The sequence below is a fragment of the Rhizophagus irregularis genome, chromosome 6 (genome assembly GCF_026210795.1).
Source record: "Rhizophagus irregularis chromosome 6, complete sequence".
Taxonomy (NCBI): domain Eukaryota; kingdom Fungi; phylum Glomeromycota; class Glomeromycetes; order Glomerales; family Glomeraceae; genus Rhizophagus; species Rhizophagus irregularis.
In genome coordinates this window covers 2,239,113-2,257,138 of record NC_089434.1, presented here as the reverse complement: position 1 = coordinate 2,257,138, position 18,026 = coordinate 2,239,113, and the positions used below count along the sequence as shown (strand labels likewise).

The 18,026-nt window shown below is 31.0% G+C and overlaps 7 protein-coding genes across 7 annotated transcripts; 6 read left to right on the top strand and 1 right to left on the bottom strand.

Annotated features, from left to right (window-relative positions):
* Nucleotides 1-578: 578 nt before the first annotated feature.
* Nucleotides 579-2,870, top strand: OCT59_026226 (uncharacterized protein; the record flags this gene model as incomplete). Its single annotated transcript, XM_066143033.1, has 9 exons — nt 579-599; nt 682-786; nt 1,187-1,270; nt 1,349-1,459; nt 1,524-1,793; nt 1,862-1,959; nt 2,027-2,243; nt 2,503-2,619; nt 2,691-2,870. The coding sequence occupies 9 exons, from the start codon at nt 579-581 to the stop codon at nt 2,868-2,870; spliced, it is 1,203 nt and encodes a 400-aa protein (XP_065992591.1).
* Nucleotides 2,871-3,560: 690 nt separating this feature from the next.
* OCT59_026225 (uncharacterized protein) lies at nt 3,561-4,376 on the top strand (the record flags this gene model as incomplete). Its single annotated transcript, XM_025325202.1, has 1 exon — nt 3,561-4,376. The coding sequence occupies one exon, from the start codon at nt 3,561-3,563 to the stop codon at nt 4,374-4,376; it is 816 nt and encodes a 271-aa protein (XP_025182228.1).
* Nucleotides 4,377-5,678: 1,302 nt separating this feature from the next.
* On the top strand, nt 5,679-6,650 carry OCT59_026224 (uncharacterized protein; the record flags this gene model as incomplete). Its single annotated transcript, XM_066143032.1, has 3 exons — nt 5,679-5,945; nt 6,051-6,141; nt 6,283-6,650. 3 exons carry the CDS (start codon nt 5,679-5,681, stop codon nt 6,648-6,650), a joined length of 726 nt encoding a protein of 241 aa, XP_065992590.1.
* A 39-nt stretch (nt 6,651-6,689) lies between these two features.
* Nucleotides 6,690-7,796, top strand: OCT59_026223 (uncharacterized protein; the record flags this gene model as incomplete). The annotated part of the gene is made up of 2 exons (XM_066143031.1): nt 6,690-7,088; nt 7,356-7,796. The coding sequence occupies 2 exons, from the start codon at nt 6,690-6,692 to the stop codon at nt 7,794-7,796; spliced, it is 840 nt and encodes a 279-aa protein (XP_065992589.1).
* A 224-nt stretch (nt 7,797-8,020) lies between these two features.
* OCT59_026222 (uncharacterized protein) lies at nt 8,021-8,443 on the bottom strand (the record flags this gene model as incomplete). Its single annotated transcript, XM_025310458.2, has 1 exon — nt 8,021-8,443. The coding sequence occupies one exon, from the start codon at nt 8,441-8,443 to the stop codon at nt 8,021-8,023; it is 423 nt and encodes a 140-aa protein (XP_025182229.2).
* Nucleotides 8,444-15,928: 7,485 nt separating this feature from the next.
* Nucleotides 15,929-16,928, top strand: OCT59_026221 (uncharacterized protein; the record flags this gene model as incomplete). The annotated part of the gene is made up of 3 exons (XM_066143030.1): nt 15,929-16,013; nt 16,068-16,604; nt 16,786-16,928. The coding sequence occupies 3 exons, from the start codon at nt 15,929-15,931 to the stop codon at nt 16,926-16,928; spliced, it is 765 nt and encodes a 254-aa protein (XP_065992588.1).
* Nucleotides 16,929-17,396: 468 nt separating this feature from the next.
* On the top strand, nt 17,397-17,645 carry OCT59_026220 (uncharacterized protein; the record flags this gene model as incomplete). Its single annotated transcript, XM_066143029.1, has 1 exon — nt 17,397-17,645. One exon carries the CDS (start codon nt 17,397-17,399, stop codon nt 17,643-17,645), a length of 249 nt encoding a protein of 82 aa, XP_065992587.1.
* Between the last annotated feature and the right edge of the window lie 381 nt (nt 17,646-18,026).

The following is an 18,026-nucleotide window of genomic DNA, read 5'->3' as shown; positions in this document are numbered from 1 at the left end:
CGCATGGGTAGCTAGTTTTAATAATAATGCAGAGTAGCGGGAAAGGAACTGCCATTATATGAGTTGGGGCTCGGCAAATTCCTCCCTTGAAACAACCTGCTACTCCAATATCTTTTATTAGTTTCATTTTTTTTTACATAGCCGGCCGGCCTTTTCTCATGTATTACTTACATTACGAAAAAAATATAATAAAGATTTCGCTTCTAATTTTTTAAACGGGTGTGTTTTATTTGTATATACGTTCTCAAATATAAATTTTGCATTCGCTTATCAATGAGAAATAATTTGCCCATATCTGGTTTGTAATGAAAAAATTAAGCGTCAAAAGAGAGTTAAGAAATAACTTGATACTGAGACTCGCGTTAAATTGCCTAGGATTCCGCGTATCTACATTTCATTTACTTCCCCTAGCAAATTTCAGTGCTCCCTTTATTATTTAGTGCGAGCAGTAATCCAATTTTTGAGGTGACCGACCGGCACGTGATCCGTGTGTGATGCATGTGTCAGTTTTTGTGGCTTAGACTCAAGATTAATATATAAGTCGAACCTCACCTAATCCTCAGCTAATCTCTAACAAAATGTCACAAATACCACCTCAGGTGCATGAAACAATAGAACAGTTCTTCAAGAGTAGCTCGACTTGGTCACTATTTTCGTTTCTCCAGTACAGAGAGGGTGTAGACGATTTCACATGACAAAGTGAAAGAGCATATGTTATACAAGAGTGCTCTGAATTTGTTATCCAAAGATCACGATCAAGCTCGAAAGTGTCTTCTTAATTTTGAGGTTAAGTATTGTATTTATTAGCGATTAAAGTAGACGAGTCATGGTTGGGTTCAAAGACTTGAATACATTTCAGTCCCGAGACAAATACGTGATGTATTGACAAACCCTGAGTAGCCAGCTGAATTCGCTTTGGCGGGTGAGAGTGGAGTTCGTCTTCCCTCAGGCGTCCTTGAATAGACTTCGCGTTATTGCCATAACGCAACTGGATGGGTTCGTCCCAACTGGTTGTTAGACTTCGTGTTGTGTTATGGTCCACTTTGATTCGTCAATAATACGGGTAGTTTCAAAAATAGGTTATTTAACTTTGCGTCCTCGTCAATGTTGGAATTATCCCTCCCATTATCTTCATTATTCAAGACTGCATACGCCTCATTAATATTTGTTTTCTTTTCTATAAAAGAATGAGAGATCTTCTGGGAATGTCCACAATTTCTGGACAACGATCGAAAAAAAACGCTACGGGGATCGAATTGGCATCGCAAGGGTAAGTGAAAAATACAGTGATTTTAGAGTATTAGTTTCAACATGATGATCCTAATTACTAATATGACTATGTTATAAGGCTGATGGTGTCTTACGCATGTTAGAAGGCACGACCGCTGGTCAACAGCATGTTTTTAATATTCAGCAACAAGACCTCCTCGGTCTATACCAATCCGGCGACAATGATTTGGTAATCTACTGTGTATTTCCTTATCTCCAAAACTTGGCGAATTGATTTACTTATACCTATTTAGACAAATACATCTATGTTGTCATTGTCAAATATTTTAAATCATCCAGGAAAGCGCAAGTCTGAGGGAGATCATCAGCCCAAGACACCACCTATGAGACCTCGTAAAGTAACTGTTACGACCCCAGAAAAGCCAACCCTTTACAAACACACTATGCAACACCTGGCTAAACATTTTTCAGTCTACGTTAACAATCAATGTGTGATAATGAAAGTAGATCATGTTGATCTAATTCCGAAAGAAATTCGTATTTGGATTGTAAATGTATTATCAGTAAGTATACATAAATCTTTTTAGGTCTTATGTTAAATATTATTAAAAAAAAATTTATTAACTACCAGTCAGAAAAAGATGTGTTCGAAAGCAATATTATGGCTCCACTAAATTCAACTCAAGCCCATCCATTTCAACAAATCTGCAAAACAATTTTATATGACTTGTGAGTATATTATCATGGTCTTTACATCCCTTTTAGCACAATTGGCTAATTCACCTGTCTGAAATAGCTTTTCCATGACTGATAAAGGCCCATTAAATCGTTTTATTGGAGAAAGGAAGTATACCGTGGATAGGATAGTGCCTTTATTCAAGGCGATTCAATCGGTATATCGAGAGTATTCATTTGATTGGATCGAAGTACAAGCAAGTTGCATAAAAGATATAAAAGAATTGTTTCCAGAATTCGATTTCACACTAAATAAAGTTGATGGAATTGGTTCTAAGGTTTCAAGCAATAAAGAAATGAAGTTTCTGGAGGACCGGAGAATGCTGTTATGAAACACGTCAAAGAGGATACTGAAAAACTCATCAAGGAGGCTATGTTTGGTTTGATCTCTTTGCTTAGAGGCTACTTAGGTAAAGGCGCGGAAAAGGCAAGAAACATATGCGTATATATGGTGCAATGTATAGGTAATATACTTACTGTCTTATAATTATAATTTCTTTTAATCCATACAAATCTTATTTTTGTTGTTCACGTTAGGTGATCGAATTGAAGCATTTTTATAAGATTTCGCAGATTAAGTCTGCTGTGCTACCGTTTTCTTTCGATGAAGTTGAAAAATTCATAGAGGTTTTCGAACTATTATATGCTTTAATAGTAAGTATTTTCTATATGTATGTCATGGATATTATAGGAACTTTAGTCTAACTTTATGTTTTTGTTCTCAGGATGGACTTAAAAAACAAACAAGAGAACTAAAAAAATTAATGCTTGCTGATCCTATTAGTAATGTACCCACAATTCGGGATTGGATCTGGGTCCCAAAAAATCTTTCAATGTGGGAAGCTACAGAAGTTATATATGAAGATTTCGACTATGAAGATTTGAACTATGACTATGAAGACTAATTTTTTATTCTATAAACCTTGTCAAAAGCCACTTCAGTTATATCAAAGTGAAATCATGCTATATAATGTAAATGTAAGATATTAAAAACAATAAACATATAATAATAACGCAATTTTTCTTGGCAAAACTCGTGAACTACTGCGCCAACTGTTTTTTCAAGTGTGACCATCCTGAAAATTTTCCGATTTTGAAATTTCTACTTACCTAATCACACTTGATGAAGTTTTAGCCATGTATGCTTATTATTTCTACCTTATCAATTATTTTTAAACTTGTGTATCTTATAAATGCTACACAGTATATGAACTGCTTAGCTACTGCGCAAAATCTGATTGGCCGATCATCTTGTGATTTGAGTTGCGGGAAGGTTGCGAGGAAGTTCCGGGAACTGACTGGGAGCCAGGGTGATACAAATTTTTATGTTATACATCATGCAAAGCGCCTCCGGCTAATCCCTATTAATCACGATAGATCATGTAAATATAAAATTAGCTTAGCCGAGATATAAATCCGACTTTGTTAACAATAAAAAATGAATTTTGGATTTACTAGCATGTAGTCTCACAAATCGGCTACAAATCAACTAATCGCTAATCAGTAAATCCGTATAAATTTGAATGGTGATATTATCTAGTATAAGTTGCTAAAGAATTGTCAGAATTCATTAAAAATACTATAAATCGTTAAATATGTCAGGAACTCATATTAACAGACCAAGGCCTAATAAGTGTATTGACATTATTTTAGACAATGATTATAATAAAATTGTGCCTAAACCCATCAATCTTCATCCTGGATACGATATTGAATATATTAGAAACAAATATGGTTTTCATTATCCTGGTCAATTCGAAAAGATGATTGAGGTGGAAAAAAGATATGATAATTTATCTATTATTAGTTCGTATGAAACTCCTCAGCAATGGGCTATTCGTGTAAAAGACGCTTTGCAAGCATTGATTACTGAAGGCCATAAAAGTTATTATCATGTATTCTGCCTTTTCAGATCATCTGGACAAGGAGTAACCAAGACATACTATAGTAACTACGAAGGGAGAGAAGTTGCCATTGGTTATCACAGACCTAATATTCACAATAGCAAAATGGCTATTTGTTTCGATTGTTGGAAATTAGTAAAGATCACTGATGAAAAACCAAAAAAGACATATTTCAGTGGATGGCGGAGATATGGGTATAAGATTAAGCCTGAAGATTTGATGAAGAATCATTGGGATAACTCATGTTCCAAGACTAATAAATATATAGAAGCCTATCTTCTTGCAAGATCAAAGTCAGAAATATTGTGTGAAAAATCTTCTGACCAGAGGGGGGTATTATATCCTGAAAAAATTACACCTGATTCCCTCCTGCAGTTTGATAGAACAAGTGGAAGCGAAATATTTATCTCATCTATATATGCAAAACAAAAAAACTTAACCCATCTTAATCAGCCAAAAGGCACTGCGTTAAGATTGAGAAATGGAACACTAATCACAATTGTCTAACTGACTTGACTGATTCTGAGAAATATCTTAATTATAGACTATTGCTTTTAACTGAAAATTAATATTATTTAGCCAAAGGTGCAATGTATAACTTATTCTTTATTTTTTATGCTAAATAATCTGCATACATGATCGCCTAGTAAAATTGGTCGAATGCGCTATAAATGAAATATATCACCTGCCAAATTTTCCAGATTAGTCCTTAACCCAGATCCTAGTTAAGATCATGCGCTTTCTGAGGATCAATATAAATCAAAGGTTCTCCCATTCTCTTTTATAATCACGAAAAAAGAATGTCATTTCACAGATCTCACCCAAGGCAGAGAAAAACATGTGAAGAACATAAAGCTGAGCTGGAAGAAGAGAATTATCATCTTCGTAATGAATTGCAGATAGAAATTGATACTAATCACCAAAATGAGAGACAAATTAATCAACTGGAACGAGATTATGCCTGATGTGAGCAAAAAATTCAAGATCTCAATAGGGAGATAGAGCGCCTTGAAAATGCTTCGAAAGAAAAGATAGTAGAGTTAAAATCTGAAATCTCCAGTCTGAAATTAAAAGCAACTATATCAAGCTAAGAAGGATATTTGTGATAATGAAAAACATATTTCTAGTATAGAAAATCAGTTAGTAAATTCTGAGGAACAGGTAGAGAAATTGCGATGTCGGATCAGAACCATTTCATCACAAAAAAATTTGCCAGAACAAGGGAATTCTTTAGACTTGTATAATCCTAATATTAACTTAGAAATGGCTATCATCACAGAGCTAGCAAATGCTATAGATGGTTATCTGAATAATACAACAATAGGTAGAGAAATCTTGGCTGATCAAATAAAAAGGGCGACAAGGCAGATTTGCTGAAAAGAGAATAATTTGCATTAGGATTTAGTCCGTGAGCAACAAAGGCGATATGATGTAGAGGCTGAGCATGATAATGAAATTATATGAAGGCAAAATGCTAAAGGAGTGGAACAAATGGTTATTGCTGACCTTTATCAGTTGCGGACCAATGCTCGAAATCAAGTAAATAGAATGTTAGACAATATAACAGGAAAGCGAATCTGTATTGGTATATTGCTACAGGAAAAATTTGCCTTACAATTGCTATATCAGCAAAATGCCCATCACTTACAGCGAAGTAGAGGGAATATAGGTCTGTTAGAATTTAATTGTGATAGGCTCTATGAGCGATACGAGAAATGGAAAAATAAGACCCAAGCAGAGCGACAGAATAATTTAAATTTGCAGGAACAAATTTTGGCACTTCAGAATAATCTACCTAATCAAGTAAACATGGCAGGAATACCTTATTCATATTTTGACTGGGATGATAGTATCCCAGACTTTCTTGCACAACTTAGACTAGACTTGCAGAATCAGGGAATAGATCCAAATGATAATGCAGCAAGTCCTCCAACAGGAAGAAATAATGCAATAGGACATTTAAAAGCCGTTATGAGAGGAAGGACTTTAGAATGGTTTGATGATGAGATTACTACAAAGCAGAATTGGGAGCTAACTAACTTACTCGATAATACAGGGCAGGCTAACTTAGTTGCAGTAAATGGATGAACTGCAGTACAGATAGGAGCTAATGCATTAAATGAGGCTGTTGGCCAACCAGGAAATGCAATATTCAAATTAAGAGCTGTAGAAGATGCTTAGAATGAAGACTGGCATATAGCAGGTGGCCGTCCTACTAATGCTCCTGTAAATGCACCAAATGCTAATGCTGGAAATACAGTAGTTATAGCTGGTATTTGATTTGGTCAAGCCGTATGGTGGCTAAAAACTCATTTCCTTACAGTAGAAGAGGAACTTTGGGATTTCATGTATAGAACAATTAGAAAGGGAGACATGACTATAGATGAATTATATAGAAAAATATTATGAATAGATAGACGAGCCAACTATAGACCTGAAGAATTACGTAGAAAGTTCTTAGATGCTTTACCACTTTTATTGCTTAAAAAAGCTGAAGATATTGGTGAACATTTGCCATTAGATGAATTAGCTAAAAAGCTTTATGAGATAGAATTACGCCGAATAGCTAGACATAAAAGCGATAGAACATCTGATCTGTTAGTATCTAATCAAACATCTCGGCAAATATATGAACTTTCACCTGTTTCAGCCTCACAACAGCATGGAATATCTTTCGAAGATATGCAAAAAGCAATCCAGAATGCACTAGCACAGCAAAAAACTGAATACCAGTCTTTATTAGAAAAACAAAAAGCCGATTTCCAATCACAAATGGTCTAGTAAACTAAAAAGATACCTCCACCAGTTCCTCATAAAAATATGGAACAGCTTCTTGATACATATGAAAGCGCTAATTCTTTCCCTGATACACTTACTAGGGAAGAAATAATGAGAGTGGTCGTAAAAGCTTATGGACTACCTCCTAAACCGCAAAAGCCAGAAAAGTTGCAATCATCTAGAATCGATAGATTAGAATCAAAAATAGATGAAATTGGTCAAATGACATCTAAGTTTGGTAGGATATCACTTAATGATCAATCTCGAAAGCCTTTTTATTGCAGTAATTGTGGACAGGAAGGGCATAAGAAAAACAATTGCCCAAGATTAAATCCTGTAGCTAAATCCAATTTTACTCAATATTACTATCTTCAACTTCTATCTACACAGCCCCAATATACGCCTCCAGATTCAGATAATGAGGAAGATGGTTATGACAAAGTAGAAAATGGGTGGTATTATGCATCAGAAAAAAAAAACAGGTAAATGATAAGTTGACCAGTGATACTAATGCAATCTCACCCCTAGAATCTAGCCAACCTGAAATGTACGATCAGCTATTGTCCAAGCTCTCACCACCGATATGAAAAATGTGCTTGTCTCGAAAGGCTCAGGAGGAGGAATCGAAAGAATCAGATGAGTGGTTGTCATCTTTACAATATCTGAATGCTAATATAAATGATTTAATTATTTCCAAATCTTTTTTAGATACTGCCAGTGAGTTCGGTCAGTGGTATAAATGACCCAGCAATCAAGGCGCTTGGATGGAAGGCTGATAAACCATCTAATTTTGCTATAAAGGGCAATTCCAAGCATATCACCGATTCATTAGGATGGTATACAGACGTGCCAGTTACTTTGAAGGATAAAGAAGATAAGACGGTCACAGTTATTGGAAATTTTGTTCGTATTGATAATGGTGAAACAGAACCAATGCTATTTTTTGATATGTCAAACATTCGAAAAGTTCAAGGCGTTCCCGATCTAAATAAAAACCAGTTTCGCATAAAGTTACATGGAAAGGTATATATTATCCTAACTTTTAGCAAGGCTTCGGTAGTCAAGGATCCGCTAAAAGAAGATCAGGACCAAACATCTACCAACTCCTCTAGCCCAAATAGTGAAGAGAACTTAAAAAAAAGTGCGTAAAGCTTGAAGAGCAACTATTAAAAACTGAGAGATGGCTTGACATGGCATTAAATGCAGGTAATATTCTTGCAGAAAAATGCTTACGACTTATGGAGAATAGATCAAATGCATGACAGCTTCTCTAGTAATATTTACTAATTTATTAAGATCAAATTCCCGTCTAGATATATCATCTTTAAAAGAATTGGCTACTTTATCTGCAGAAGAAGATTCATATTTTGGCTTTATACTAGCTTTTTTTTTCGACTAACTTTATCTTTTCGCCCATTAGTTACTGTATTCAGACCATTAGAATTTGCATCATTCTCATTATCCATAGGATATTCCGTATGAGTGATCCCGTCTTCTTGTATGATAGCAGAGGAGGAAGTATCATGTAAAGATTCCTGATTATTTTCTGAAATCTGGTCAGAGATGCTGACAGATTCTATGATTCTGCGCCATTTCTCGGTAGGTTCAGGAAGCCTCTTATTATCAATTATTTTTTGATATGTTGTTGATCCTATATGATGCTTTTTACACATAATACGCTGAGCATCTGGAATATTATTCTGAGCATTTCTAATTTCTTCAATAACTTCAGATGACAAGCGTCGGGCATCTGATCTAAGAAATTTATGAGTATGGGTTGTTTGTTTTTTGCTCATAGTTTGCTAGTAATAAATCTGTATAATACTAATAAAAAACTTGTAGAAAATTTATTTTATATTGGTCTGACATTGGTCTGGCATTAGTCTGGCATTGGTTTGTTATTTCAGGCAAAAAAATTATAAAATGCAATCATAATTTATATATTTTTTTAATTTTAATTCAAAACTTTATTACAATTTAAATTTATTTACACTTTTTAATTAAAAAAAAACAATTATACTAATTATACTTGAATACTTGAATAAATATATATAATATATAACTTCTACTAAAAGTAGCATAAAAATAAAATCACTTGTTTGCTTATACCTGTTTGATTATTTAAAAGAAGCATTAATGATAAATATATTAGTAAGAGAAAAGAGAATGTTATTAAAAAATATTAGTATAGATATATAAATATAGAAAATATTAGTAGAAACATTAGCAGAAAGAAAAAGTTAGTAGAATAAAAAATGTTAGTAGAAAGAGAACGTATATCAGTAGTAATATAATATTAATAGAAAATATTAAATAGTAAAAATGTTAATATAGTAGAAAAAAATAATAAAAAATATATTAGTAGGAGTATTAGTAAAAGAAAAGAAAGAAACGAAAAAAAAATGGTAGAAAAACATTAATAAAGAAAAGAAATATTAGTAATATATACCTTTTTATGCATTTCTAGATATAACAAACAAAAAAAAATATAAAAATATGTATTTCTGGATATATTAAATAGATAAAAAATTGTGTTTTTAAGTAAAAAAAAATTGAGAACGAAGAAAAGGTTTTAATAAGATAAACAAAAATGCGAAATGTAAATATTTAAATTATGTGATCACATGATAACAATATTACGTAACGTAACTTACCACATGTTATTTTATAGCCTGAATACATTTATAATTAAATTTGGTAAAATTACGTTGAAAAACAAAAATTTCTCAATCCAAATGACCCCTTCGATTAAAAATTATCAAAAAAAAATCTTTCCAAATGAACTCTTAGAAAATTTCTCATCAAAAAAATATTTGAAATAACCCCTCTAGTTAAAAAACTTTTTTAAAAAATTTCTTCAAATGAACCCTTAGAAGATTTATTAAAAAAATCTCAAAAAATCTTCCAAATGAATTCTTAGAATTTCTTTATTAAAAATAAAATGTCCTAAATGATCCCTTTAGTTAAAAAAATCCCAAAAAATAATTTCCCCAAATGAACTCCTAGAAATTTTCTGTCAAAAAATGTCCCAAACGATCCCTTTGGTTAAAAAATTCTTAAAAATAATCTCCCCAAACGAACTCTTAGAAAATTCTCTATCAAAAATGTTTCAAACGATCCCTTGGTTAAAAAATTCTCAAAATAATCTCCCCAAATGAATCCTTAGAAAATTCTTTATCAAAAATGCCCTAAATGATTCTTTTAGTTAAAAAATTCTCGAAAAACCATTTCCCAAACAAATTCTTAGAAAATTCTCTATCAAAAATGTTCCAAACATTCCCTTTAGTTAAAAAATTTTCAAAAATAATCTCTCCAAACGAACTCTTAGAAAATTCTCTATCAAAAATGCCCTAAATGATCCTTTTAGTTAAAAAATTCTTGAAAAACCATTTCCCAAATAAATTCTTAGAAAATTCTCTATCAAAAATGTTCCAAATGTTCCCTTTAATTAAAAAATTCTCAAAAACAATCTCTCCAAACGAATCATTAGAAAATTCTCTATCAAAAATGCCCTAAATGATCCCCTTAATTAAAAAATACAAAAAATAATTTCCCTAAACGAACTCTTAGAAAATTCTCTATCAAAAATGCCCTAAATGATCCTTTTAGTTAAAAAATTCTTGAAAAACCATTTCCCAAACAAATTCTTAGTAAATTCTCTATCAAAAATGTTCCAAACGTTCCCTTTAGTTAAAAAATTCTCAAAAACAATCTCTCCAAACGAATCATTAGAAAATTCTCTATCAAAAATGCCCTAAGCGATCCCCTTAATTAAAAAATACAAAAAATAATTTCCCTAAACGAACTCTTAGAAAATTCTCAATCAAAAATGCCCTAAATAATTCTTTTAGTTAAAAAATTCTCAAAAAACTATTTCCCAAACAAATTCTTAGAAAATTCTCTATCAAAAATGTTCCAAACATTCCCTTTAGTTAAAAAATTCTCAAAAATAATCTCTCCAAACGAATCCTTAGAAAATTCTCAATCAAAAATGCCCTAAATGATCCTTTTAGTTAAAAAATTCTCAAAAAACCATTTCCCAAATAAATTCTTAGAAAATTCTCTATCAAAAATGTTCCAAACGTTCCCTTTAGTTAAAAAATTCTCAAAAACAATCTCTTCAAACGAATTATTAGAAAATTCTCTATCAAAAATGCCCTAAGTGATCCCTTTAATTAAAAAATACAAAAAATAATTTCCCCAAACGAACTCTTAGAAAATTCTCTATCAAAAATGCTCTAAATGATTCTTTTAGTTAAAAAATTCTCGAAAAACCATTTTCCAAACAAATTCTTAGAAAATTCTCTATCAAAAATGTTCCAAACGTTCCCTTTAGTTAAAAAATTCTCAAAAATAATCTCTCCAAACGAATCATTAGAAAATTCTCTATCAAAAATGCCCTAAGCAATCCCCTTAATTAAAAAATACAAAAAATAATTTCCCTAAACGAACTCTTAGAAAATTCTCAATCAAAAATGCCCTAAATGATTCTTTTAGTTAAAAAATTCTCAAAAAACCATTTCCCAAACAAATTCTTAGAAAATTCTCTATCAAAAATGTTCCAAACGTTCCCTTTAGTTAAAAAATTCTCAAAAATAATCTCTCCAAACGAATCCTTAGAAAATTCTCAATCAAAAATGCCCTAAATGATCCTTTTAGTTAAAAAATTCTCAAAAAAACCATTTCCCAAATAAATTCTTAGAAAATTCTCTATCAAAAATGTTCCAAACGTTCCCTTTAGTTAAAAAATTCTCAAAAACAATCTCTTCAAACGAATCATTAGAAAATTCTCTATCAAAAATGCCCTAAGTGATCCCCTTAATTAAAAAATACAAAAAATAATTTCCCCAAACGAACTCTTAGAAAATTCTCTATCAAAAATGCTCTAAATGATTCTTTTAGTTAAAAAATTCTCGAAAAACCATTTTCCAAACAAATTCTTAGAAAATTCTCTATCAAAAATGTTCCAAACGTTCCCTTTAGTTAAAAAATTCTCAAAAATAATCTCTCCAAACGAATCATTAGAAAATTCTCTATCAAAAATGCCCTAAGCAATCCCCTTAATTAAAAAATACAAAAAATAATTTCCCTAAACGAACTCTTAGAAAATTCTCAATCAAAAATGCCCTAAATGATTCTTTTAGTTAAAAAATTCTCAAAAAACCATTTCCCAAACAAATTCTTAGAAAATTCTCTATCAAAAATGTTCCAAACGTTCCCTTTAGTTAAAAAAATTCTCAAAAATAATCTCTCCAAACGAATCCTTAGAAAATTCTCAATCAAAAATGCCTTAAATGATCCTTTTAGTTAAAAAATTCTCAAAAAACCAGTTCCCAAATAAATTCTTAGAAAATTCTCTATCAAAAATGTTCCAAACGTTCCCTTTAGTTAAAAAATTCTCAAAAACAATCTCTTCAAACAAATCATTAGAAAATTCTCTATCAAAAATGCTCTAAGTGATCCCCTTAATTAAAAAATACAAAAAATAATTTCCCCAAACGAACTCTTAGAAAATTCTCTATCAAAAATGCTCTAAATGATTCTTTTAGTTAAAAAATTCTCGAAAAACCATTTCCCAAACAAATTCTTAGAAATTCTCTATCAAAAATGTTCCAAACGTTCCCTTTAGTTAAAAAATTCTCAAAAATAATCTCTCCAAACGAATCATTAGAAAATTCTCTCATCAAAATGCCTAAGCGATCCCCTTAATTAAAAAATACAAAAAATAATTTCCCTAAACGAACTCTTAGAAAATTCTCAATCAAAAATGCCCTAAATGATCCTTTTAGTTAAAAAATTCTTGAAAAACCATTTCCCAAATAAATTCTTAGAAAATTCTCTATCAAAAATGTTCCAAACGTTCCCTTTAATTAAAAAATTCTCAAAAACAATCTCTTTAAACGAATCATTAGAAAATTCTCTATCAAAAATGCCCTAAGTGATCCCCTTAATTAAAAAATACAAAAAATAATTTCCCCAAACAAACTCTTAGAAAATTCTCTATCAAAAATGCCCTAAATGATTCTTTCGCTAAAAAATTCTCGAAAACCATTTCCAAACAAATTCTTAAAAATTCTCTATCAAAAATGTTCCAAGTGTTCCCTTTAATTAAAAAATTCTCAAAAACAATCTCTCCAAACGAATCATTAGAAAATTCTCTATCAAAAATGCCCTAAGCGATCCCCTTAATTAAAAAATACAAAAAATAATTTCCCTAAACGAACTCTTAGAAAATTCTCAATCAAAAATGCCTTAAATGATCCTTTTGGTTAAAAAATTCTCAAAAAACCATTTCCCAAACAAATTCTTAGAAAATTCTCTATCAAAAATGTTCCAAACGTTCCTTTTAGTTAAAAAATTCTCAAAAACAATCTCTTCAAACGAATCATTAGAAAATTCTCTATCAAAAATGCCCTAAGTGATCCCCTTAATTAAAAAATACAAAAAATAATTTCCCCAAACGAACTCTTAGAAAATTCTCTATCAAAAATGCCCTAAATGATCCTTTTAGTTAAAAAATTCTCGAAAAACTATTTCAGGACCCCGGATATCTAATATAAAGGTCATAATGGACTTTTGGCCAAAAACACCCCTTTTTGCTGAAACTCAAAAAATCGTTTTTTGTAAATATCTCAGCATCCAGTAATTCAATTTTAATGAACTTTTTTTTTATTTTGTAGCCCTCATTTAGCTCTACAATTTAAAAAAAAGTTCATCAAAATTGGACCACTGGATGCCGAGATATTTACAAAAAATGATTTTTTGCGCCCCTGAAAAATGGGCCAATCTGCCGAAAGTGTGACTTATGACCTGTTTTGGAGATATCTGGGGTCCTACTATTTCCCAAACAAATTCTTAGAAAATTCTCTATCAAAAATGTTCCAAGTGTTCCCTTTAGTTAAAAAATTCTCAAAAACAATCTCTCCAAACGAATCATTAGAAAATTCTCTATCAAAAATACTCTAAGCGATCCCCTTAATTAAAAAATACAAAAAATAACTTCCCTAAACGAATTCTTAGAAAATTCTCAATCAAAAATGCTCTAAATGATCCTTTAAGTTAAAAAATTCTCAAAAAACCATTTCCCAAACAAACTCTTAAAAAATTCTCTATCAAAAAATGTTCCAAACGATCTCTTGGTTAAAAAATTCTCAAAAATAATCTCTCCAAATGAATCCTTAGAAAATTCTCTATCAAAAAATGCACTAAACAATCCCCTTAATTAAAAAATACAAAAAATAATTTCCCTAAACGAACTCTTAGAAAATTCTCAATCAAAAAATGCCCTAAACGATCTCCTTAATTAAAAAATTCAAAAAATAATTTCCCTAAACGAACTCTTAGAAAATTCTCAATCAAAAAATGCCCTAAATAATCCTTTTAGTTAAAAAATTCTCGAAAAACCATTTTCTAAACGAATTCTTAGAAAATTCTCTATCAAAAATGTTCCAAACATTCATTTTAGTTAAAAAATTCTCAAAAACAATCTCTCCAAACAAATCATTAGAAAATTCTTTATCAAAAATGCCCTAAGCGATCCCTTTAATTAAAAAATACAAAAAATAATTTTCCTAAATGAACTTTTAGAAATTTCTCTATCAAATGATACCTTCAGTTAAAAAATTCTCAAAAAATAATTTTTCCAAACAAACTCTTAGAAAATCCTCTATCAAAAAAATTCTCTATTAAAAAATGTTCCAATGGTCCCTTTGGTTAAAAAATTCTCAAAAATAATCTCCTTAAATGAACTCTTAGAAAATTCTCAATCAAAAAATGCCCTAAACGATCCCCTTAATTAAAAAATTCAAAAAATAATTTCCCTAAACGAACTCAGAAAATTCTCAATCAAAAAATGCCCTAAACGATCCCCTTAATTAAAAAATTCAAAAAATAATTTCCCTAAACGAACTCTTAGAAAATTCTCAATCAAAAAATGTTCTAAACAATCCCCTTAATTAAAAAATTCAAAAAATAATTTCCCTGAACAAACTCTTAGAAAATTCTCAATCAAAAAATGCCCTAAATGATCCTTTTAGTTAAAAAATTCTTGAAAACCTATTTCCCAAACAAATTCTTAGAAAATTCTTTATCAAAAATGTCTTAAGCGATCTCCTTAATTAAAAAATACAAAAAATAATTTTCCTAAACGAACTCTTAGAAATTTCTCTATCAAATGATACCTTCAGTTAAAAAATTCTCAAAAAATAATTTTTCCAAACAAACTCTTAGAAAATTCTCTATCAAAAAAATTTTCTATCAAAAAATGTTCCAACGGTCCCTTTGGTTAAAAAATTCTCAAAAATAATCTCTCTAAACGAACTCTTAGAAAATTCTCAATCAAAAAATGCCCTAAACGATCCCCTTAATTAAAAAATTCAAAAAATAATTTCCCTAAACGAACTCTTAGAAAATTCTCAATCAAAAAATGCCCAAATGATCCTTTTAGTTAAAAAAATTCTCAAAAAACCATTTCCCAAACAAATTCTTAGAAAATTCTCTATCAAAAAATGTTCCAAACGGTCCCTTTAGTTAAAAAATTCTCAAAAATAATCTCTCCAAACAAATCTTTAGAAAATTCTCTATCAAAAATGCTCTAAATGATCCTCTTAGTTAAAAAAATAATTTTTCCAAACAAACTCTTAAAAAATTTCTCAAAAAAATCTATTTAAAAGTTTCTTAAATAAAATCCCTATTAAATATTATTCAAATGGACTTTTAAAATTTCTTAGAAAATTATTTATAAAAATTATCTAAAAAATGAATTTAAATAAAAAATTTTAGTTGAAACGGATTATATATAATACAGTACATTATACAAAATAAAAATCTTACGTATTAAAATTTACATATCGGGTACCTGATATATGTAAGATAGATCAATGCCCGATATACAATATCAGTGACTAATAGCTTAGCTATCGGGTACCCGATATGTAAAAATACCTGATATTTATCCGATTAGCCACCGATATATAGGTACCCGATATGTACCCGATAGAATTGATTTTGACCAGTGTTACATATATGTAGTTCGCTTTCTTTACAGTGTAACGTGCTATAATTATGATTCAAATAAAAAATAGGTTTAGGATATATATACTTCAAATATCATATTTGTTTTAAACTAGTTTATTATTGGTCTTTTATTAGTTTGATATTGGTTTGATTCTGAACTCCTTTTTTCCATATTCGAAAAAAAAATATACATATGAATGATAATTTCGCTGATGGCCATCAGGAAAAAAAAAATCATAAAAAACTTTGCCTTCAAATAAATTCATATGGCAAATAAATATACGCTAAATGAAATAAATAATAAGACACCCTTGGTATCTGGCAATAAACTTGGAGATTCGCCATTTAATCGTTATCCATCTAGCCGAACTGAGCTTGAGAACTAACGTTTAAAACATGATCTAGATATCGCTTTAAGCTCAAGTATTCAGCTTGGCACTAGAAATAGTCTCTTGATAAAAAATAATGAGAGTTTTTCAGAGCGTGTATGCCAGCTTAAAGATGAAGCAAGAGAATTCAAAAATGAGATTAATCAAAAAGAGATTTCTCTTGCAAGTACTAAGAGCGAGATCGCTACAAAATTAAAAGAGATACAAGCTCTCCAATCAAGAATAGAGGAATTAGAGCAGGATGTTTCTTTGGTACAAAAGAGATTATCAGAGATGGATTTTCTTAAGCGTAAATCTGAACTGGAATACATAAAACTATCTGACGAAAATATTAGTTTAGAATTGGCAAATACAGAGTTAGAAGATACACTGGCCAAAAAAAAGGATAAATTAATGCGAGTGAGAGATGATTTACTTTCAGCACAAAAGGCAGTGATAGAGAAAGATTCCCTTCTTCAAGAAACTAATTCTCTTTTATTAGAGCATATTTCAAAAACATCCAGCGAATCTAAGCAAAATGAAGCGATTGGAGGTGATAAAGGACTGGAGAAAGGTAACGAAATCACTAGTCCTGAAATAACCTCAGAATCGCCTTATTCCTTATTTTTTCAGCATGCAATCATCTTCATAATAGTATTACTAATTATATACATCTTAAGGTGCGTATTCTCTCATCTATATTCATCTTACAATGAAGAAAAAAATATTCTGAACTATAAAATACCCTTAAATAGAAATCAAGATTATGCATTTCCAATCTGATATGCAGAAGAACCAAAAGATAGGACTACCTCCTATAAAACTTCGTCTTTTAGATATGGATGAAGTCACAAAGCATGAATCATCCCAAAATATTGGCCATCCGGCGATGACATAGCCTTTCAGCAAGTTGGTCACTGGAAAAAGTGGTTCAGGTAAGACTAATTTACTTAGAAACCTTGTTCTAGGTGATAAGGATGAATATGTGCAAGAAGGGGAGGAAGGTGGGTCTCGCTACATTAAATGTAATGATCTAATTGTTTGTGGGTATTATCCTGATGAGCCAAAATGGGGATATGTGAGGTATATATATAATATGATTGCAAAGGATCCAAAAGCGCCTTTCTATGAGGATATTAGTTTCAGGTACATTTCACCTGAAAGAATTCCTAGTACAAGAGCATTCTCACCTGAAAGAAGCACACTAATTATTTTTGAGGATCTGATGCAAATTTCCAAACATATACAAAATCGAATTAGCCAATTTTTTGGGAATGGACGTCATTAAAATGTTTCAAGTATATATGTAACCCAAAAATACCATAAAGTCCCTACATTCATTCGTGAGAATATCTCCCACCTAGTAATGTATAACGGTGGTGGTAGCCAACAAGATGTGTCCAAGATAGTTGGTCGTTATACTGATGATGTAAAAAATGCATCCATAGTTATTAATAGCTACCTTCGAAGAGGTGAATTTATTGTATTTGATCTCACTAGGCCGGAAGATGATCCCCTTGCAATCCGCCTAAGGTTTGACACTCCACTAAATCTGCAGAAGGAGATAGAAGCTAGGCAAAAGCGTAAGGAAAAAAGCTCCTTAGCTAATAAATAGAATCTGACTTTATAGATGCTAGCTTTTTTTCGTAATTATAAAAATTGGAATGGAAGAGCGTCAAGCTGAAAGACCGGTTATTTATATCAATCCTCAAAAAGCGCGAGAGTTAGACCAAATCATAGCAAAACAAACACCTACAATTAATATCGATCCCCAAAAAGCTCATAATTTAGACCGGCATTTTGCTTTGCAAAAACTATATTATCGTCCTGAAGGTCTGTATCAAAATGTTAAGGGATTGTGGGATACTTGTAAAAAAGCTGGCTACAGCTTTCCATTTATTGATGTAAAAAAATGGCTTGAGAATCAAACAATGTATCAAATTTTTCGTCCTTCACCAAAGCATATACCTTATGCCAGTTACTCTAAAATTACGAA